This window comes from Silurus meridionalis, chromosome 3 (genome assembly GCF_014805685.1).
Source record: "Silurus meridionalis isolate SWU-2019-XX chromosome 3, ASM1480568v1, whole genome shotgun sequence".
Classification (NCBI taxonomy): Eukaryota; Metazoa; Chordata; class Actinopteri; order Siluriformes; family Siluridae; genus Silurus; species Silurus meridionalis.
In genome coordinates, this window is record NC_060886.1 from 14,215,311 (window position 1) to 14,239,663 (window position 24,353).

The following is a 24,353-nucleotide window of genomic DNA, read 5'->3' on the forward strand; positions in this document are numbered from 1 at the left end:
GCTCAGGAAGCCAGTTTGGTAATTCATGTAAACCCTATCCTTTTAATCAGTTCCATGCTGCCTACAGATACATGGAAAACAATGTACTTGATGTAATAGAAACAGGGAATCTAAACTTCATAGAACCATGTCATGAGTACAAAGCATTTATTAATTTCCAAAACGTGACACCAGAGGAAAAGCTGAAAAAGTTCACAGATGAGGTTTTTCGATTTGCTGCCGCTTGCATGAACAGTCGTACTAATGGTACAATTCATTTTGGAGTTGGTGATTTACCAGAATATGGTCATGGACAAATTTTGGGTTCTAGTGTTGAAGACAAAGAACCATTTGGTAATAAACTAGCATACATGATTAAGGGGCAGTTTGAACATAAACACACTGATACGGCAAAAAAATGCATTAAACCACCAAGGTTTGTTGAGGTTCTTGGGACAAACATGATATTTTCAGGAAAATATGTAATCGAAGTAGATGTTGAACCATCCTTCTTAGTTTGTAAAGACAGCTTCTTTTACATCTACTATGTAGACTCAAGAAAAGCAAAAACATCTAAAACTACAACTGATAAGAAGGATAGTGGTAAAATGTTTTACATTCGAGACAACAGCAGTAGCAGAAATCCTAAATCTTCCTCTACAAAATCCCCAAAGGAATACAATGAGTATGTTGCTAATATGGCACATCTTTCAAAGTTGAGGCATGATGCTGGAGAAAAGCACCTCAGTAATGTTAAATTGAGTGTGCAGGGTTCTAAGCTCTGTGAGATGCTCACAGGAGGCTCACAATCTTTGGATAAATCTCACTTTGAGCGATATGTACTAGTTGTTAATAAAGCCCATCCTGTTCAACTAGAATACCTAGGATTTCTTCTGGACATGAACCTAACAGGTGTTTTGGACTTTGATCCAGAATCTGCTGAATCTGGCTTGCATAAACGATTTGATGAGAGAACCACAAATGTTCATTTGCCTATGCAGTATAAAATCACAGAGCCAGTTCAGGATATTGCAAGTAAGCTGAAGCTGACCAGAGCCACAAGTTGGGTGTTCTGTAATGGAGGAGTAAAAGATGAACCATTCTCTGGTGTGGAAACCTGGCTAACAGAGAAAGGTTCTGGCATTCGTGATGTTGGGTCATTCCTTTGCCGAAGGGATGTGTTGCCTCACAAAAAATTTCTCATCATATTTATTTTATTGAGTGAGGTCACTGACATGCGTGATCCTCTCCTTGAGACCTTCAGTATGTTTTTGCAGGAGCTGCAAGGTACAGAGCAAATCCTTTGCATTTGTGAAAATAAAAGAGTATACGCTAACTGGAAAGATCTTATCGATAAACGATATGGAAAAGACATACCTAGAAGAAGCATTTATGAGCTCAGTTTTGCTGAGATTAATGGTACTGTCCTCAGTCTGTGGTCAGAAAATCGCAAATCAAGCAGATTTTTGCCTGCTGCTGGTGGTAAGGTTTTATTACCAAAGAAAGTGGAGGGCGACATGGATGCATTAGACATTTTATGTGTAAACCAATGTTAAGGAGGCAATGAAGACAAACTTGAACTTGAAGAAGCTTTTTACAAGGGAGGAAAGGTGTGCTGGTGGAACTTATACTTTTCAGAGCAACCAGGATCAATGCCGTTTATCAAACGAGATAAGTTTGACTACATCATTAATACCATCATTCCTGATGTGGGCTCCCTCAGACAAGCTTGTGTTCGCTTCAATGTATTGCATCATACTGGTTGTGGAGGAACAACTCTGGCCATGCATGTTTTGTGGACATTAAAAGAGAAATTCCGTTGTGCAATACTAAAAAAACAAAGAAGTTGGTGATGAAGATATAGCACAACAGGTAGTTAACTTGTTGACATTTGAGACAATGGAGCAGCAAACACGACTTTCAGTGCTGCTCCTGATAGATGACTTTGAAGACATTTAAGCTGTGAATGATCTCCAGCTGCACATTCAAAAGAAATGTCAGAAAAGTTTTTGACAAGTCTCCACAGGTCATCATTCTCAACTGTATGAGGGCTGACTCATAGCAGCAGACTGAAGCAACAGATGACACAGTATTCATTGGTAACAAGCTCTCTGAGAAGGAACAAATGTTATTTGAAAAAAAGCTAGAGGAAATTGAAAGGATTTACACAAATACTGAAACATTCTATGGTTTCATGATCCTGAAGAAAGACTTTTCTCCAGAGTACATACAGGGTGTTGTAAAAAATACACTGAGGGGCTTTGACTTTACAAAGAGAGATGCTCAACTCATTGCAATACTTGTACTCATGAATTGTTACTGTAAGAGTGCAAATATATCAGTCTCTATATGTGAAGAATTTCTTGGTCTGTCAACAAGGCCAGATTCAACTTCATGTAGGGTTGAAGATGGGTTTGGGAAGTTTTCCACACTTGTAACACAATGCACATCAACATTTGCTGTGGAATTTCAGGCTATTAGAGTAATTCACTGAAGCATGGCAGAACAATGTTTAAAGGAAATTACAACTACTTTTGAAACATACCAAGCAAAGATCACTGACATCCTACTGACAACAGATGTGTTTTACAGTTGCATTCAAGGAAAGGAAAAACTCATGCAGGACATTCGCAATATTTTGGTGAAAAGACATTACCCTGCTGACAGTGTCCAAGCAGATTTTAAATTTTCACCACTTATTCAAGCCATTGCAAAGGAGACTCCAGGTTGCGAGCAAAATATTTTGCTTAATGCAGCCAAACGCTTTGAAAAAGATGCAGTAATATTCCAGCTCCTTTCCAGGTACCACTATCTGAGGAAAGAAGACTTTCAAGAGGCAAAGGCTTGGGCAAAAAAGGCAAGAGATCTTCAAAGGGATTATTCCTACATTTGCGATACCTCTGCACAAGTAATTAAGCATGAACTGAAAAAGGCTATCAGTAATGACAATAAAGATGCAATTAAACCAGACAGATTAAATGAATATCTCAAAATGGCTGTGGATGCAACATCGGCTTTCAGAGAAACCCAAGAAATTGCTAGAAAAGAAGTTCTACTTCGATATAAAACAAAAAAAAGACTTTGGCCCCTATAATACTGCTGGTCGCCTTGGGGCGCTTCAAGTCGCTGTTATAGTGATAAAGATACTGGAAAGGATTCCATTGTTTTCATCCAATAATCATGATCTCAGACAGGTTCTCTCAGGTAAATTAAAAATACAAGAAATGGCAATCAATGATGCAAATAAGCGAAAGAATGCATCCTATTACCATTTTCTGCAGGATTTTTCCGACCTTCTGTATAACCTCAGAGACAACATAAAGAAGCACTTAGATTTTCTGGACAATTTCTTTGTCAACTTGAGCTCATTCTTCTTCCAAACAGATAACAGAGATTTCTGGATACAAGAAACCTTCAAGTGCTTTCAGAAGTATGTTAGCCTCTTTTGCAATTTAGATTCAACGGAATTGACTAAAAACAGGGCATTGACCTACATGGACAAGATTGAAAAAACACGACAATGGCTAGAAAAGAACAATGCTGATTCCTACATTGGACTGCTTAAATTTCTTGCCACAGAAGGAAATGAATCACCAAGAAGCAAAGCCCAAACTATTGAACATATTGTCACTCAGTATACCAAACTACAAAATGAAGGGGGATTAAAAGATGCCATTAACTTCATCTATGCAAATATTGTTCTAAGTAAAATTAAACCCGGAATCTCAGATTCTCTGGCCCCATGAGAAACTTCTTAAACTTCTCTGCAAAATACTTGAACACCCTGTCCCACTCAGTAACAGCTTAGCACTGCATTTTGTTGCAGTGATGATGCTATGGCCGGAGTCCAATGTCAAAAACAGTTCGCCAAGTTATGTGTCACAAATGAGAAGCTCTTTTTCAAATGAAATGATACCAGTATGCAATGGAAAGAGAGCAGCTGTTCATTTTTACCTGGGGAAAAGTGCAGGTTATTGTCGAATGATCACTCAGAATGATATTGATACATGTGTGAGCTCACAGCAGCTTGGAAAATTGCAAAATGAAAAGATATGGGAGAACAAGAAAATCCAAAATATGCTCCACAGAGTCACTGGAAGGATTTCTAATCATTGCATTATGGCAAACACATCAAATCCACATATGCAGGTTGCAGTTTTACCATTGTTCAAATGTCAGTTGTGTGGAAATCTGGGTGACAACGTTTCATTTTTTGTTGGATTTTCCATGGATGGCCCAGTTGCAGTTGGCATTAAGCCTGAGTCATAGGCTCTACACTCAGACTGTGTAATTCATGTCAGTGAGAAAACAGGTTATAAAACACCAGATGAACCCAAAGTCATCAAATCATAACATCATCATTATAAGGTTAAGTTTTACAGGCATATATAATATATTGTATCTAGATAGGTTAAAGAGGGTGTATCTGGCTAAATACAGGACAGATTAGGGCAGTTAAGCCAGTGAAGCCAGTTTATTCAGACTATTTTTGCATTTGATGTTAATATGTTATTAAAATGTGATTAAGATGTGATTAATGTCTAGACCTATAACTGAAACATGTCATACAATAAATTTAGCTTTAGGATTATTTTGTTATCCTGTACTGTTATGTCTTACATTTTTATTTTTTTTTACACCTTTCATATGGATGTATTTTGTATTTTGATCATTTGTTAAATGGGGTAGTATGGTCTTCATATCTCCTCTCATATATACATTGTGTTATATCTGTTGTGTTAAGGATTGAATAAAACCAAAAATGTATGTTATTTATTGCTCTGAGATTCTCAAGTGTTTTATCATTCCATCTTTCATATGTTCTTTTAAAAACATGCATAGCTCAATGCAATTTCCAACTACATAACAAAATCAATAAGTTATTTGACTTCCCTTTATTTCACCACTATAGGGGGATATAGGACCTGTTTGTGCTTCATGACTTCCACTCACAGAACGTTGACGTGAATACCAAATCAAAAAACCCTTATATCAAATATTCTTTACACTGTGTGAAAGTTATGAAATTGTTGAGAGCATATCTAGTTCTCGATCTAATTCTAAATCTAGGATTTTCAATATTTAAAACTCTACATTTTTTAAACTACAAAAAAATCTTTTTTTGTTGCTATTCTTTTTAAATCACACTTGCATTGGTGTGAATTTGAAAATGACAATGTTAAAATATAGATGAATATCATTAATTATTAATAATGACATATAATTAAAGGTAAATTGAGCAAATCTTTTTTTTTCAGAACTTGTGTGTTATTTTGACTTGTGTGTATCAAACTGGTAGCCCTTCACATGAATCGGTACCCAAGAAGTAGCTCTCATTTCTAAAAGGTTGATGACCCCTGATCTAGACTCTGACATTCAGTATTCCAGCCGAGGGTCAAATGCAGGGTGATTCTGGGATTTTTTTGATGGGGTGGCACATGGGTGACCAAGAACCAGTCAGGAGGGCCCATGGGAAATGTCATGTGCCGCAACAAATGTGGGGTTACATAAAAATGGACAGCACATCTTTTTATAAATTAGAACCATTGAACAGATAATAATTGTTCTACATCTACTTGTCTTTGAATGTATTGCTGCTGTGCCAGATTTTTTTTTTTTCATTTTTTCCCCCCACAAAATTCTGTCTAAAAATACAAACCGCTAACTTAATTAATATTACACAAATAGTATATTTAATAGCTATATTTTTATCTGATTAAAGACAAAATCATTTAAATGTGAAGCTGCCATGCACAAATGTTTGTTTATTTAATACAAACAGATATTTACTATTCTGCATCTTAAAATTCCAAGTGTCAGAACGCTAACATTATTAAAAGCCCACATTTTAGCATTTACCACATTACTGCAGATTATTTGGAAAAGTGATTTCAACTTTATTCTTTAAAACAACAGGATGAAATGGTACATAACGATTTTTATATTAAGCGGTGCATCACGGCTAAAAAACACCACTAAGCACTAGCTCTATGGAGCTTTCAACCTACATTCTATCTCTCTCTCTCTCTCTCTCTCTCTCTCTCTCTCTCTCTCTCTCTCTCTCTCTCTATATATATATATATATATATATATATATATATATATATATATATATATATATATATATATATATATATATCCCACACCGGAGATGTTAAACACGGATCAGTCTACACTGTTGAACCAAGCCATTAGGGTTGCAAAAGCCAGTGCACTCTTAATGCCAGTCCCAAGCTAGGATAAATGGGGAGGGTTGCATTAGGAAGGGCATCCAGACAGTGGAGGTTCGGGTTGGTATTTAAATGTTGGTACTTTGACTGGTAAAGGGAGAGAGTTAGCTGATATGATGGAGAGGAGAAAGGTAGACATGTTGTGTGTTCAGGAGTGGCAAGGGAGTAAGGCCAGGATCATTGGAGGTGGCTTTAAACTGTTCTTTCATGGTGTGGATGGAAAGAGAAATGGTGTAGAGGTGATTCTGGAGGAAGAGTTTAGTAAGCGTGTGGTAGAGATGAAGAGAGTTTCTGATAGAGTGATGAATGTGAAGCTGAAAGTTGAAGGATTGATGATAAATGTCACCAGAGTCTATGCTCCACTAATGGGCTGTGAGATGGAGAAGAAAGAAAAATTCTGGAGTAAGTTAGATGAAGTGGTGGAGAGTGTACCTAGCAAAGAACGACTGGTGATTGGGCAGACTTTAATGGGCATGCAGGTGAAGTGAACAGAGGTGATGAGGAGGTTATGGGTAGGCATGGTCTTAAGGAGAGGAATGTGGAAGGGCAGATGGTGGTAGATTTTGCTAAAAGGATGGAAATGGCAGTGGTAAATACGTATTTTAAGAAGAAGGAGGATCATAGGGTGACATATAAGAGTGGAGGAAGGTGCACACAGGTGGATTATATTCTATGTAAGAGATGCAACCTGAAAGAGATTGGAGACTGTCAGGTATTTGCAGGGGACAGTGTAGCTAGACAGCATCGGATGGTGGTCTGTAGGATGGTTTTAAAGGTGAAGAAAAGGAGGAGAAGAGTGATGACTTTAGAATTTTTAAGAATAAGGGAGATGTGCAGACCTGCAGTAACTAATGGGGAATAAAGTTGATCAATCACACCATGAAATTATGGGAAAGAGTAGTTGAAGCTAGGCTGAGAGAAGAGGTGACCATCTGTGAGCAACAGTAAGCTTTGTGTGTTTCCGGCTCTAGAGATAGTCTCCATGGACTATAATGTTTGTGGATGATATTGTGATTTGTGGTGAGAGTAGTGAGCAGGTTGAGAAGAGCCTGGAGGGGTGAAGGTATGTGCTGGAGAGAAGGGGAATGAAAGTCAGTAGGAGTAAGACAGAGTACATGTGTGTGAATGAGAGGGAGGGCAGTGGAGTGGTGCGGTTGAGTCCACAGAGACTTTTGTCTGACCTCGTCCGTCAAACTGTCCATCACCACTGCGAACAGGAAAGGGCTCAGAGCCGATCCTTGATGCAGTCCAACCTCCACCTTGAACCAGTCTGTTGTTCCTACTACACACTTTACTGCTGTGACATACTCATACTTCTCTGACACACCTGACTTCCGTATACAATACCACAACTTCTTTCTCGGCACTCTGTCGTATGCTTTCTCTAAATCTACAAACACGCAATGCAACTCCTTCTGACCTTCTCTATACTTTTCTATCAACATTCTCAAAGCAAATAATGCGTCTGTGGTGCTCTTACTTCGGCATGAAACCAATCTGTTGCTCACAGATGTGGGGGAGCCAAGCATATTTAGCACACTCCTACTCCATTTCTCAGGCATTCTTTTACCTTCCAAAATCTTGTTAAACAATCTTGTTAAAAACTCCACTGCCATCTCTCCTAAACATTTCTATGCTTCTACCGGTATGTCATCTGGTCCAACCGACTTTCCACTCTTCCTCCTCTTAATCGTTGCTCTCACTTCCTCCTTACTAATCCTATCCACTTCCTGCTTCACCATCTGCACATCATCCAACCTTCTCTCTCTCTAGTTTTTCTCATTCACCAGCTGCTTAAAATACTCCCTCCACCTTCTCAACACACTCTCCCCACCACTCAGCACAATCCTGTTTTGCCAATCTCTTTCTCCTTATGCTCTCCTGAAGTTCCTTCCTCCACCAGCATGTCTCTGTCTTCCTTTCTATTTCCAGATGTCACACCAAGTACCTTTCCAGCTGTCTCCCTTATCACTTCTGCAGTAGTTGCCCGATCATCCAGCACCTCTTCACCACCACCGAGCCCCTGTCTGACCTCTTCCCTAAACTTCACACTACAGTCTTCCTCCTTCAGTTTCCACGATCTTATTCTTTTTTCAGTCCTCACTCTCTGCTACTTCTTTTTTACATCCAAAGCCATTCTACAGACCACCATCCGATGCGGTCTAGCTAAACTGTCCCCTCCCAACACCTTAGTCTCCAATCTTCTACATAGAACATAGTCCACCTGTGTGCACCTTCCTCCACTCTTCTATGTCACCCTATGCTCCTCCTTTTTCTTAAAATAAGTATTCACCACTGCAATTTCCATCCTTTTAGCACAATCTGCCACCATCTGCCCTTCCACATTCCTCTGCTTAAAGCCATACCTAACCATCGCCGCTTCATCACCTCTTTTCCCTTCACCAACAATCCCATTAAAAGTCTGCCCCAATCACTAATATTTCTTTCCTAGGTAAACCTTCTACCACTCCATCAAACTCACTCTAGAATCTCTCAGAACCTGCCCATTAAAGTTTGCCCCAGTCGCCAATCTTTCATTCCTAGGTAGACTCTTCGCCACTGGTGAAATACACAATAAATACATGATAAATACACAAGATCCAGTGCTTGTGTATTTGTGTGCTTGTTTTCTTTCAGATCTCTTGATCAATTTTGATAAAGTGCTGCTTGTAGGAGATTTTAATATTCACGTAGATGATGTAAATGATGCCCAGGGAATATGCCCTAACCCTAACCACTAAACCTAGATTTGTCAATTTACCACGATTACTTACTCTCTTGGGGTTAAAACAAAACATCACTTGATTGACACATCGCTTTAATCACACACTAGACTTAATAATATGCCATGTCACTGATATAGATGTTTTATCTCAGAGTGATGACATCACAGACCATTACCTCATATTGTACACACTACCGGTAGAGCAAATTAGCTGCGTCTTACCATGTTATCGATTTGGTAGGACTTTTGTTCCGACCACTAAGAACAGATTCACGAATAACCTGCCTGATGTATCTCAATTTCTCCCTAAAGCCCTAAATGCTAATGATCTTGACGAAAAGGCTAACAACATAGACACTATCCTCACTAGCACATTGGTCACCGTTGCCCCCATCTGATTAAAAAGGTTTATAGAAAAACCACCTGCACCATGGTATAATAGTCATACTCATGCCCTTAAGAGAGCAGTCCGTAATCTAGAAAGAAAATAGAGAAAAACGTAATTGGAGATTTTTACAATTGCATGTAAAGACAGTGTGCTCAGCTACAGACAGGCGCTTAAAGCTTCTAGAGCTGAGCACCTGAGCAAACTTATAGAAAACAAGAAAAACAGGACTTTATACATTTCTTCACTGAAAATAATGTAAGTATTAAAAACACAATTAAGGAGGTCCAATCTGTCAGAGAACCACCAGCCATGCCTCTCTCTGTCACTCAATACTCTCATTCAGCCTCTCTCTCCTACTAATCACCTACACCTGTCCTACATTTACCCGTCCCCTTTATAAGGTTTCTATTGCCCTTCACTCATTGGCTGATCTACAGGTTACTGCCATAGATCACGCCGGACTACCTACTGCTCTGTTCCCTGTGCGTCCATGCTCCTGGCTATACTTCACTGGAAGCCCTATGTTAAGTGTGCCATTTTGCTCCAGTCACATCTTAAACTCTCTTGTGTTTGTATCTGTAAGATAAACAAAAACATTCGGTTTTACTCCCGGTTTCTGACGCCTGGTCTATCCGTGACAGGACCTCTGACAGCATCCCCTGATCCAATCTCACCTAAAACTCCACACTTACAATGCTTTACAAGTATAGGACAAGAAGAGCTGTACAATGTTATCATCAAAGCCAAATCAACAACATGTCTGTTAAATCATATTTCAACTAAACTAAACTAAAGAATTGTTACATACAGCTAGTGAGCCTTTTCTCATTATTATTAACTCCTCACTATCTTTAGGCCATGTCCCTAAACCTCTCAAGTTGGCAGTTATTAATCCCCTCATTAAGAAACCTAATTTGGATCCAAATGAACTATCAAATTACAGAACCTATTTCAAATCCTCTATTTAGAAAAAATGGTGTCTGCCCAGTTATTTTGCTTCTTGGAAGAAAATAATAATTTTGAAGAGTTTTAAACCCCATCATAACACAGAAACCTCTCTAGTTAAAATCACAAATGACCTGTTTGTAGCTTCAGACCAAGGCTACATCTCTCTGTTAGTTTTGCTAGATCTTAGTGCTGCGTTTGACACTATGGATCATGACCATCTCCTGGATCGCTTAGAGAATTACATTGGCATTCAGGGACAGGCATTAAGCAGGTTTCAATCCTACCTGTCTGGTTGTTACCACTCTGTAGACTTCAATGGAGAACTATCCAGGTTATTGCAAGTAAATTATGGGGTGCCACAAGGTTCAGTTCTAGGACCCCTGCTTTTCACAATATACATGCTTCACTTGGGACCTATTATTAGAAGGCATGGGATTAGCTTCCACTGTTATGCTGATGATAACCAGCTATATATCTCATCAAAACCAGACGAAACATTTTAATTGGCTCGGTTAACTAAGTGTGTTAAAAAATTTAAATATTGGACACATAGCTTTCTATTATTAAATTCTGATAAGACAGAGATTTTGCTTATCGGCCCAAAATCCAGTAGACAGAAGCTCCAGCATTTCAACTTGCATTTGGAAGCATGCAGAGGCAAAAATCCACACATTCTTCAGTTAAGTAGAAGTACAGATGCTAATGTTTTAAAATTAAAGTTAAAGTTCAAGTACTGGCTGTACTTTTTTACTCAAGTTAAAGTAAAAAAAAAAAAAAAAGAATGCTTTTAATACTCTAATCAACATGGAAATGCAGAAATATTGATGCTTTATGCAAATGTATGATTATTATTAGTGAAATCAAACTTAACATAGAGCATGAAGACAAAATATTTTTGTTAATGTAATTATGGTGTTTTAAATTACGTAAATCATCAGGACACCAAACTGAACTTTTGCTATGTTTCCACACGGCCGGTTAATGAGGTGATAATTTGCACCACCATCTATATGGATTACATAATAGGAGAATATTAAATAGATTATTTAAAGGTAGCTTTATTTCGCGCTTTCTATTCATATATTTATTATGTCTGTGAGGCAGAGGTGGCAAAAGTATACACATCGTTTACTTAAGTAGAAGTACAGATACTCATGTTTTAAAAGACTCCAGTAAAAGTTGAAGTACTGACTACACTTTTTTACTGAAGTTAAAGTAAAGAAGTTTGGGATTTAAGTAAAAAGTAGCCATTACTACTACCTGTTTCAGTGTCATGCTGGTAACTGAACCTCACATTATATTAATGTATTAATACAAAAACTGAATGTATCCAGGGCACCATATAGAATACAAGCAGAAAACAGACTAAGATGACTTAAAAATGAATATATATATATATATATATATATATATATATATATATATATATATATATATATATATATATATATATATATATATATATATATATATATATATATATATATATATATATATATATATATATATATATATATATATATATATATATATATATATATATATATATATATATATTTATTTATTTGCCATCACCAGGCCATTTCCCAGATTGTAGGGTTATTCCAGCTGTCCTTGAAAACAACTCAAAGTTATTATGTTTTATGAATGGTTTAAGGTGCGTTATCCTGTGCATTTTATTGGAGTTCAAACAGGAACTTTATAATTTATACTTCACCTGAAACTATCTGACTAAACATACGCTGGTGGGCTTTTTTACAAACAGCCTCCACATGGGGCTCATGCGGATGCTGTTTGTAAAAAAGCCCACCAGCGTATGTATTTTTTACGGAAACTCTGTGGTTTTAACGCGGATAGCACTTTTATGAAAATGTTTTATTCTTGTTTTATTGAGTCAGTTATTACTTTTACATTTGTGTGTTGGTATGGATCACTTAATCTGAAAAATAGAAATAGACTTCAGGGTATTGTTAAAGTGTGTGGTAAGATTGTCGGCACCACCCTGATAGATTTAAACAGTGTGTATAAAGCAAGGACTCTGAGGAAGGCCGAGTTAATGTTAAGAGATTCCAGCCATCCCTTGCAGAATCTTTTTATGTTGTTACCTTCTTCACGTAGATATTTTTTACCGCTTTGCAGGACAAATAGATTTAAAAAATCTTTTGTACCAGTTGCTATTAGGTTTTTAAATACTTAGATTATATATATATATATATATATATATATATATATATATATATATATATATATATATATATATATATATACATTTTTGTTTGTTTTTTTTTCCTTTTTTTTTCTCTCTCTCTGTACTGTTCGTTGTGTGTGTTTGGGATTGTATGGATTCTGCTGGCTGTGAAACAAATTGCCCCTCGGGGATAATAAAGTTGACCTAACCTAACCTAAACCTCAAATTTCAAATGACAGCTACATACTACAGAACATTAAGAACATTTTTATAAAAAAAAAAAAATAGCAACATGTGGCAGCATCCCTTATATAAAAGACAAACAAAATTGTAGGAAAAAAACGTAGATATAACAATAAAACGTTAGGTTACCTGTATGTGCTGTCTCAAATTTGACGGCGAATTCTTGAAAGCCAGTAGTTTTTTACACCGATAATTTCGAACATCGCCCTTATATATGGCCATGGGTGTTAAGGAATGTCTTTGTTTTTATTTATTTTCACATCAGTGACTCCCTCTGAATTTACATTAACCAAAACCTTGCCTTGCTCATTGTTAGCTCCACTAGCCTACGTCTACGTCTGATAGCCAGGAAATAATACACCAGTGATATGGTGAAAAGGCCGTGCAATGATAGAATGATGGGCTGGAAACAGCGCTCAATGAGAAGAAATAATACTAAAAGTAACGAGGCTGGTTTGAAAATGTAAGAAGTAGAAAGTACAGATATTTGTGTCAAAATGTAATGAGTGAAAGTAAAAAGTTGTCCGAAAAATAAATAGTGGAGTAAAGTACTGATACCAGAAAAATCTACTGAAGTACAATAACCAAGTATTTGTACTTCGTTACTTTCCACCTCTGCTGTGAGGCAAGTATTTACTGAGATTCAGGTTGTTTTATTTATGTTTGGGAAAAGAGATGACAGAGAAGGCAGAGAGCCTTGTTTTCTTTATTTTACAAAAGCACAGTGTTTTGTTGTTGTTATGAGTGTATACAAATAAAAGTAGACCCTTTACAGATTCCAATCTTTACGAATAAAAAGACTTTGTAATTTAAGTTCGTTTTCACATTATAAAGAAAAAAATTCCACAAAATGTGTGGTGGTTGTCCTGCATCATAATAAACAAGCTACAGTTAGTCCAGAATGCAGCAGCCAGAGTTCTCACAAGGTCGAGTAAATATAACTATATAAACCGAATCTTATTATTATGGCTACCAGTTAAGTTTAGAATCGACTACAAACTATTGCTACTTACCTACACGGTCCTAAATGGTTTAGCTCCCATGTACTGTATACATCTATTTATCTATCCAGTCTTCTAACACACTAAAATCCATCATGCGCCTTGAGGTCTCAAAACTCTGGACTTCTAGTAGTTCCTAGAATAGCAAAGTCCACTAAAGGCGGTGGAGCATTTTTACATTTAGCTCCTGAACTTTGGAACAGTCTTCCTGACAGTGTTCGGGACTCTGACACACTCTCCCAGTTTAAGCACAGATTAAAAACCTATCTTTTTAGCAAGACCTACACATAACACATATCATATCATAACCTTGTGCTCCAGTACATCTGATTAAATGCACATTATCAACTTGTGCTTGGTAATATCATGAACAGCAGCTACACTCATTCCTCTCCACTGCTTCTCTTTCTCTACCCATCTCTTAGCATCCTGAGGTTGTGCCAGCTCCAGTCGTGTCCAACCTCATGAAGATTATGGACCTTTTAAGAAGTAGACGCCGAGAGCTCAAGCATCCCGAAACATCTAGAGATGTACCAGCACCATTTGGATTCAACTTCATGTAGAGTTTGGACATTGGACCTCTTTAAGTGTTTAAAGGTTCTGGCATGGGGAAGCTGGTGTTGGATCTATGATGGTCTCAAATGTTGAGATATTTTATGAGTTGCTTAGTATCTCCTGGTTCCATAACGTGAAATGAATGTATAAAACTGGTGAAAGCACATTACTCACAATAAAGATAGAAAAAAGAAACCAGGTGTATATATCCAAAAACTTACCAAATATGTATATATCCACAAACTTCTATATTCCGCAAACTTCCTATCCTATATAGGTTTTTGTTCATGGCACCGAGCGTGCAATTGTGGTGCCATGAGCAAAAACCTTGCAATATAGAAGTTTGTGGATAGATACATATTTGGTCAGTATTACAAATTATAGAGATTAAATCATGTTTTTTAGACAAAATGACAAAACCAAATTAAATTAACAATCATCTTTTCTGAGTAACTCTCATTAGTATTTGTTCTTAACCCTGTTCTCTTAAGGCTCTCTTACTGCACTACATCACATCCTCACTGTATCTGTACAAACCATATCTGTTTTTTCATTAAACACATACACTTATATACTGTGTATCTATTCTTATTTCTTTCAAAATGTAAAATGCCTTTAGTATACTTTTTACTACTTTTTCATCTACAACACATAATACAGAGATTAAACAAAAATGTGGATGAGGCCCAGAGGACTAGTTTGAGAATTTTTACTGATAAATGTGCATTTTCTTTCAAGGAGGGCAGACAGATAAATCCTGATCCTGATCCAAGTAGTGGGCAAAATTTAGCTCTGCAGTCATACTGCACTTATATACTGCATCCACTTTATGTTGTTTGTTCAAATCCCAGTAGTACAGAGCTGCTTTGCTGGATCCTTAAAGAAACCAATTTTGTGTCAGATAAAATCATCAATCAGTAAAGCAAATGAAAGTGATATAATGTTTATTAGAAACTGTTTTTAGCACCACCCCATAACAAAAGCACCACATAATGTATATTCAGGAATGTTGTATACATGTAATAAAATATAAAATTGTGGATCAGTGCAAAATTGGTCACAATAACAGAGGGAAAAAAGTTATTATAGTGCAGTCAGTAACAGTAAACAGTTTTAAGATACGGGCTGATGATCTTTTCAGTTAGCTCCACTCTCCTTTTAAAACGTTGTCTATCAATTGCCATCTCCATCCAGCAAGACTCATCTTGTGCTTCCTGACTTTCGATGGGCCATTCCTCGAGTATATGGACAGTCACCTCCTTACTGAAACACACCTGGAAAGGACAATCACAGAGTGAAAAACAAACATGTCAACATGTTGTAACAAGAGAATACAGAAGAATATTTAGAAATCTCTAGTTTGTTGAAAAAGAGTTGGAAATAAAGTACATTTTTATCTTTTGTACATGCATGCCTTCCACGTTTACACTGTACATGTGATTTTATTTTGCATTTCTTGCCTTGTTGTAATTTTGTATATTTGTAATATGTCTAATGTTATCCTTATGTTCTTTATAAATTATGTCAGAGGTCATAGGAATTTATTCACAGAGTAAGAATTTTATCAAAATGGTCTAAGAGACCTTTTTCTTTACATACGACAAACTCGCTTCTATTAGGAGCATAGCGGTATTTTGGGAATACAGCATGTCACTGGATTCTTCCGGTATTACTGCATGTGTGCGTGTGAGACTGAGGATTATGTCTTTATTATTTTCTGATGCTCATTTCTAAGTTTCTTTGACTAACCCATAACGCTGTTGCCAAGAAAAATAAAAAAGCACGAGTTTTGGAAACCTGTCTGTGCTTATATGATTTCTGTTGGAAAACTGGAGTTAGTGCACTCTCCCTTCACCCAGACTCAGCGCACTACAACAGCTTGTATCTAAACAGTAGCCGACCAAGTAAGTCATTGTTCAGTCTTCCTCCTTCCTTTTACAACTACAGTGGTACCTTGCCGTACGAGTGCATTAATGTACGAGTTTTTCGAGGTACGAGTGGTCACTCAGTCGATTTTTTTGCTTTGTTATGCGAGCAAAAAATTGAGGTACGAGCTCGAGACGCCGCTGCTAAATGGTGAAGCGAAGCCATAAAGCGAAGATTGTGATGAAAATTTAGATAAGCAAAGAAGAAAAAGTAAAAATGTAAAAGTTTAGGGATACGTAGTGTACAGGAGTGATAGTAAAAAACGAGTTTTCCCTCCGCCTCCGCTTATCGCCTCTACCCCCCTCCACACACACACACCCACACCCACCCCACCGGCGTTTTCGTTAGCTCAAGTCGTCTCATCTCCAAGAAAAATACACTGAATAAAACCTTATTATATCTTTACATACTCTTTCTATTATGTTTTTATACAAAATTTGTTATTTAGAAATGTATATTCCAATTTAATTACATCAAACAAAAACGGGGTGTCATTTTGAGGGTTGGAACGGATTAATGCCATTTTAAGTATTTTTAATATGGAAAACTGATTTGATGTGCGAGCAAATTGAGATACGAGCTCGTACACGGAACGAATTAAACTCGTAGGTCAAGGTACCACTGTATTTCTCTGGGGAGTTTATCTTTTGTCATCGTCGTGCGCCACCGGTGGAAGTTTCACAGGTGAGGTGCGTTTTTTTGTTTCCGTTCGGAAATTTCATTGGTCTAATGTTATGTCGCTCAGTTTTTTGGCTTGAAGTTTGTGAAACCGGGAAAAACCCAGGAAAAATCCATAAATTAGCCACTTGTTGTTGTTTAAGACGCGGGGTTCAAAACTTGGTAGTGTAGCGGCTTATAGTACGAAAAAATACGGTGTTTTATATATATATATATATATATATATATATATATATATATATATATATATATATATATATATATATATATATATATATATATATATATATATAATATTTGGGAACATACACCTACATCTTGAAAAGTTTCTACATATTTCTTTGTAGCTTTAAAAGCATTTTTTTTGGTCGACATATAAATTACATGTGTTAATTATACGGAATAACTCAAATAACTGAATGCAACATTTTCACAACTGAAATTGTGACATTACTGTGTAGTCAAGAGCAACTAACTTGAAGTTAAACATCCCTTCTTCTGCTGCAAATATATTTAATAACCTTTTGTTGAACATAAATTATTACATTTTATAATGATTAGATATCATATTGAACATCAATAAATCTGTATCTTTTCCTATAAGAGAGAATAACCCATGATTTATTAGGGATGTGAAATTATATATATATATATATATATATATATATATATATATATATATATATATATATATATATATATATATATATATAAAAGTATTCAATTCACTTCCCTTTTTTTTCCACTTTATGTTACAGCCTTATTCCAAAATGGATTAAATGGATTAGCCATACATATACATATCTACCTTTTTCCCTGTTTTCTTTGTGCTTGATGCCTTTGTTTTAGTTTCATTAAGACAGACGAACACTGGATTATCGGGAACTTTGTTGTGTAAGGAATTCCAGAATTCTATGCTTTCTCTGGGATTTCCTGCATATTCTACATCAGACCAATCAGAATCAGTGTCCTCTTTCTTTTGAAAACAAAAAGGAACAGCATCCTCATCCTCACATTGATCACTGAAGTCTGAAGTCATTAATCTGAGTTTAGAAGAGTAGAACTGGAACTGATCTTCAGGATCAGTATTGTTTAAGGACTCCCATAACTCTCTGCCTTCTTCAGGCATTTCTGTATCTTCATTGTCAGATGAGTCAGAACATTCTTTACTCCACTTGGTTTCCTCTTTCTCTTGAGGACAATGAGGAACAGGGTTCTCATTCTCATCCTCACAGTGATCACCATCTGAATCCATTACAGCTTTCTCTTGAGGATGAGAAGGAACAGCATCCTCATCATTTATGCAGTAGTCAAGTTCTGAAGCCATTACTTTGGGTTCAGTAGAGCAGAAGTAGTGATGTGGATTGTCAGAATCACTGCTGTACAAGGACTCGTTGTTCTCCGAGGGAATCGCTAAAAACTCTGCATCTGAAAAATCTTCTTTCTTGTCCAATTCAGATTCCTCTTCCCCATCGTCCACATCATCATCACAGTAGCTATTGTCCAAAGATGCTATGACCTCCTTCTCACTATATTCTGTTTCACTACCATCACCACCTTTATCCTGCTCCTCAGGCTGACATTCAGGCAAGTCCGAGGGCAGAACTTTTGCCACAAAGAGCTGATCAGAATTAATCATTTCATTAATAAGGATTTTTGGACACAAATTAATATAAGCTATTTTGTGTTCACTGATCACGGCCTTGTCATGATGCTGATCAGGCAGGCTGGCCATCCTTTGCTTCCTTTGAAACGTGAATACTTCTTTTCTGGTAAACAAGAAGAACATGTTTATGTTTAGTTACACTCGTACAGTGATTTTCTGAGGACTTCACACAGACAAAAAAAGGTTTTTCAACACAGAATTTACATACTTTTCACCCCTTCTTTTGAATGACCGAATTTCATGGCTCTCAGTCATGCTTTCAGCTTCCTCTTGTGGCTTCATGCAGCAGAATAGGGAACACAGTCTTCTTAAAAAGGATGCCATTGCAGTCAATTTGAATATATTTTACTCTGTAAGAAAACATACGGTGTGAAATTACTATGAGTTCTGGTACAGGAATAGAAAATACAGACCTACATCATTCAAGAAAAAAGGTCTTTTATACGACGACACTACATATTATAGCATTAATGCAGCACTTGGTCCTACTTGGTATTAGTTGTAGGGGAACCCAGAAAATCACTCATCTACTGATAGTTTTCTAACAGCTTTTAAATAGGCTAAAAAAATACTTGAAAAGTATAAGAAGTTACTATAAAAAAAGGAAAAGAAAATGCTGACCGACAACTTTAAAGAAAATACTACAGATAATAGCATTAATGCAGCACTTAATGTTTTAGCGACTTACCGGCAACAAAACAAACTCTGAAATGACGGCCAGTCCGTCACATCACCACAAGAAACCCATGAACGCTTATGACGTCGAAGGTCTTTATGACGCGTACGTTAGAATCTTTAAGAGAGCATTCGTCAGTCACGTGGTAGTCAAAGTTGTAGGGTAACCTAGGCAACCGCTCAACTGCTGACAGTTTTCTAAGCCATTTTATATTCATTATAAACCGATATGTATTTTCTACTGATCTGAATTAAAGAGAAACTGATCACCGGAGCGGAGTGAGTCTTACCTCTGATGAACACATCAGCCAGTTGCCTGGTGCGCGCTCCAGTGAAGGTTTCGAGTTAAAATGCTGATAAGAGCGTTGAGAGCAGTCGCTGGTTTGGAATAAAGCGGTGCCATGATAAAAAAACAATCCATCGTATGTTGGTCCGTGAAAGTTTCTCGCTGCGCTTCTGCTTCACGTATTTCTCTCCACATGGCTGCCCTGTTTTATTCTACCGCCTCAACCGACCACCTTTATAGACAGCGATGCGTATGACGGAAGGGGCGGGGCCAAAGGGGCAGAAAACAAGCCTTAACACCTAAAAGTACTGCACAGAACTAATAAATATTTAATAAAACATTGTTTGATTTGTGCCGATTTGCGTCATTACCTACCATGGAAAGTGACATTCAAAACTTCATCCAAAATAAAAAGGGAAAAAAAAAATTCAGGTTTCATGTCACATATGAAAATAACATCAGATAACGTAACTATTTTATACTGTATAGGCAATGAAGAGAGCACAGAGAAATGTCCCTAAGAATAATCACATTAATTCCCCTTCTCTCCAGCGTGTACCTCCACCTCTCCAGGCTCTTCTCAACCTGCTCCCTACTCTCACCACAAATCACAATATCATCTGCAAACATCATAGTCCACGGAGACTCCTGTCTGACCTCGTCCGTCAAACTGTCCATCACCACTGTGAACAGGAAAGGGCTTAGAGCCGATCCTTGATGCAGTCCAACCTCCACCTTGAACCAGTCTGTCGTTCCTACTGCACACTTCACTGCTGTGACATACTCATACTTATCTGACACACCTGACCTCTTAATACAATACCACAACTCCATTCTCAGCACCCTGTCGTACACTTTCTCTAAATCTACAAATACGCAATTCAACTCCTTCTGACCTTCTCTATACTTTTCCATCAACATTCTCAAAGCAAATAATGCGTCTGTGGTGTTCTTTCTTCGGCATGAAACCAATCTGTTGCTCACAGATTGTCCCCTCTTCTTTTAGCCTGGCTTCCACTTCTCTTTCCCAAACTTCATGGTGTGACTGATCAACTTAACCATTTCGAATAAACTAAACTAAAGAATTGTTTCATACAGCTGGTGAGACTTTTTCTCATTATTATTAACTCCTCACTATCTTTAGGCCATGTCCCTAAACCCCTGAAATTGGCAGTTATTTATCCCCTCATTAAGAAACCTAATTTGGATCCAAATGAATATCAAATTACAGAACCCATTTCAAATCTTCCATTTAGAAAAGATGGTGTCTGCGCAGTTATTTTGCTTCTTAGAAGAAAACAATATCTTTGAAGAGTTTTAGGACCCATCATAGCACAGAAACCTCTCTAGTTTAAATCACAAATGACCTGTTTTTAGCTTCAGACCAAGGCTACATCTCTCTGTTAGTATTGCTAAATCTTAGTGCTGCGTTCGACACTATGGATCAAGACCTCCTGAATCGCTTACAGAATTACATTGGCATTTAGGGACAGGCATTAAGCTGGTTTAAAAACTACCTGTCTGATCGTTATCACTTTGTAGACTTAAATGGAGAACTATCCAGGTTAATGCAAGTAAATTATGGGGTGCCACAAGGTTCCGTTCTAGGACCCCTGCTTTTCACAATATACATGCTTCACTTGGGACCTATTATTAGAAGGCATGGGATTAGCTTCCACTGTTATGCTGATGATAACCAGCTATATATCTCATCAAAACCAGATGAAACATTTCAATTGGCTCGGTTAACTGAGTGTGTTAAAGAATTAAAAGATTGGACACAACTTTCTATTATCAAATTCTGATTAGACAGAGATTTTGCTTATCGGCCCAAAATCCAGTAGACAGAAGCTCCAGCATTTCAACTTGCATTTGGAAGCATGTAGAGGTGGCAAAATCCACACATTCTTCACTTAAGTAGAAGTACTGATACTAATGTTTTAAAATTAAAGTTAAAATTCAAGTACTGGCTGTACTTTTTTACTCAAGTTAAAGTAAAAAAAAAAATAATAATGCTTTTTAATACTCTAATCAACATGGAAATGCAGAAATATTGATGCTTTATGCAAATGTATGATTATTATTAGTGAAATCAAACTTAACATAGAGCATGAAGACAAAATATTTTTGTTAATGTAATTATGGTGTTTTAAATTACGTAAATCATCAGGACACCAAACTGAACTTTTGCTATGTTTCCACACGGCCGGTTAATGAGGTGATAATTTGCACCACCATCTATATGGATTACATAATAGGAGAATAGTAAATGGATTATTTAAAGGTAGACGTTTCTAACTTTCTGTTCATATATTTATTATGTCTGTGAGGCAGAGGTGGCAAAAGTATACACATCGTTTACTTAAGTAGAAGTACAGATACTCATGTTTTAAAAGACTCCAGTAAAAGTTGAAGTACTGACTACACTTTTTTACTGAAGTTAAAGTAAAGACGTTTGTGCTCTGACATGTACTTAAGTAAAAAGTAGCCGTTACTACTACCTGTTTTAGTGTCACGCTGGTAACTGAACCTCACATTATATCAATGTATTAATACAAAAACTGAATGTATCCAGGGCACCATATAGAATACAAGCAGAGAAAAGACTAAGATGACATAAAAAAATAAATAAATAAATAAAAAATACTAATAATATATATATATATATATATATATATATATATATATATATATATATATATATATATATTATTTTATTTTATTTTTTTGAATAAATTTATACATACATATATATTTATATTTGTTTATTTATTTGCCATCACCAGGCTTCACCAGATTATAGGGTTATTCCAGCTGTCCTTGAAAACAAATTATATACATATAGGGATTCCATAATTCTATGCTTTCTCTGGGATTTTCTGCATATTCTTTGTCAGACCAATCAGAATCCTCTGAATCCAGAATCCAGTGTCCTCTTTCTTTTGAGAACAAAAAGGAACAGCATCCTTATCCTCACTTTGATCACTGAAGTCTGAAGTCATTAATCTGAGTTTAGAAGAGTAGAACTGGAACTGATCTTCAGGATCAGTGTTGTTTAAGGACTCCCATAACTCTCTGCCTTCTTCAGACATTTCTGTATCTTCATTGTCAGATGAGTCAGAACATTCTTTACTCCACTTGGTTTCCTCTTTCTCTTGAGGACAATAAGGAACAGGGTCCTCATTCTCATCCTCACAGTGATCACCATCTGAATCCATTACAGCTTTCTCTTGAGGATAAGTAGGAACAGCATCCTCATCATTTATGCAGTAGACAAGTTCTGAAGCCATTACTTTGGGTTCAGTAGAGCAGAAGTAGTGATGTGGATTGTCAGAATCACTGCTGTACAAGGACTCGTTGTTTTCCAAGGGAATTACTGAAAACTCTGCATCTGAGAAATCTTCTTTCTTGTCCAATTCAGATTCCTCTTCCCCATCGTCCACATCATCATCACATGCTATGACCTCCTTCTCACTATATTCTGTCAAACTACCATCACCACCTTTATTCTGCTCCTCAGGCTGACATTCAGGCAAGTCCGAGGGCAGAACTTCTGCCACAACGAGCTGATCAGAATTAATCATTTCCTTAATAAGGATTTTTGGACACAAATTAATATAAGCTATTTTGTGTTCACTGATCACGGCCTTGTCATGATGCTGATCAGGCAGGCTGGCCATCCTTTGCTTCCTTTGAAACGTGAATACTTCTTTTCTGGTAAACAAGAAGAACATGTTTATGTTTAGTTACACTCGTACAGTGATTTTCTGAGGACTTCACACAGACAAAAAAAGGTTTTTCAACACAGAATTTACATACTTTTCACCCCTTCTTTCGAATGACCGAAATTCATGGCTCTCAGCTCTCATGCTTTCAGCTTCCTCTTGTGGCTTCAAGCAGCAGAATAGGGAACACAGTCTTCTTAAAAAGGATGCCATTGCAGTCAATTTGAATATATTTTACTCTGTAAGAAAACATACAGTGGGAAATTACTATGAGTTCTGGTACAGGAATAAAAAAAATACAGACCTACATCATTCAAGAAAAAAGGTCTTTTATACGACGACACTACATATTATAGCATTAATGCAGCACTTGGTCCTACTTGGTATTAGTTGTAGGGGAACCCAGAAAATCACTCATCTACTGATAGTTTTCTAATAGCTTTTAAATAGGCTAAAAAAATACTTGAAAAGTATAAGAAGTTACTATAAAAAAAGGAAAAGAAAATGCTGACCGACAACTTTAAAGAAAATACTACAGATAATAGCATTAATGCAGCACTTAATCTTTTAGCGACTTACCGGCAACAAAACAAACTCTGAAATGACGGCCAGTCCGTCACATCACCACAAGAAACCCATGAACGCTTATGACGTCGAAGGTCTTTATGACGCGTACGTTAGAATCTTTAAGAGAGCATTCGTCAGTCACGTGGTAGTCAAAGTTGTAGGGTAACCTAGGCAACCGCTCAACTGCTGACAGTTTTCTAAGCCATTTTATATTCATTATAAACCGATATGTATTTTCTACTGATCTGAATTAAAGAGAAACTGATCACCGGAGCGGAGTGAGTCTTACCTCTGATGAACACATCAGCCAGTTGCCTGGTGCGCGCTCCAGTGAAGGTTTCGAGTTAAAATGCTGATAAGAGCGTTGAGAGCAGTCGCTGGTTTGGAATAAAGCGGTGCCATGATAAAAAAACAACCCATCGTATGTTGGTCCGTGAAAGTTTCTCACTGCGCTTCTGCTTCACGTATTTCTCTCCACATGGCTGCCCTGTTTTATTCTACCGCAGGGGTGTCAAACACAGGCCCGCGGGCCAAATCAAAAACATAATTTCTCATGTGTTTATAATATTAAAC

At 37.0% G+C, this 24,353-nt stretch overlaps 2 protein-coding genes across 5 annotated transcripts; one reads left to right on the forward strand and one right to left on the reverse strand.

Moving 5' to 3' along the window:
• Nucleotides 1-328: 328 nt before the first annotated feature.
• Nucleotides 329-4,749, forward strand: LOC124383310 (sterile alpha motif domain-containing protein 9-like). The gene has a single exon (XM_046845853.1). It carries the CDS (start codon nt 351-353, stop codon nt 1,533-1,535), a length of 1,185 nt encoding a protein of 394 aa, XP_046701809.1. The 5' UTR covers nt 329-350; the 3' UTR covers nt 1,536-4,749.
• A 10,435-nt stretch (nt 4,750-15,184) lies between these two features.
• On the reverse strand, nt 15,185-24,353 carry LOC124380755. Of its 4 annotated transcripts, XM_046842026.1 has the most exons (6): nt 24,070-24,353; nt 23,793-23,897; nt 23,308-23,452; nt 22,914-23,202; nt 17,670-18,323; nt 15,185-15,531 (listed from the first exon to the last, which is right to left on the reverse strand). In XM_046842026.1, exons 3-6 carry the CDS (start codon nt 23,424-23,426, stop codon nt 15,352-15,354), a joined length of 1,242 nt encoding a protein of 413 aa, XP_046697982.1. In that variant the 5' UTR covers nt 23,427-23,452; nt 23,793-23,897; nt 24,070-24,353; the 3' UTR covers nt 15,185-15,351. The 4 variants fall into 4 exon arrangements, with proteins under 4 accessions (XP_046697982.1, XP_046697973.1, XP_046697963.1 ...); XM_046842017.1 differs by lacking the exon at nt 23,793-23,897 and having other exon boundaries at nt 24,070-24,352; XM_046842007.1 differs by lacking the exons at nt 22,914-23,202; nt 23,308-23,452; nt 23,793-23,897; nt 24,070-24,353 and adding exons at nt 18,736-18,877; nt 19,216-19,320; nt 19,493-19,721 and having other exon boundaries at nt 17,670-18,630.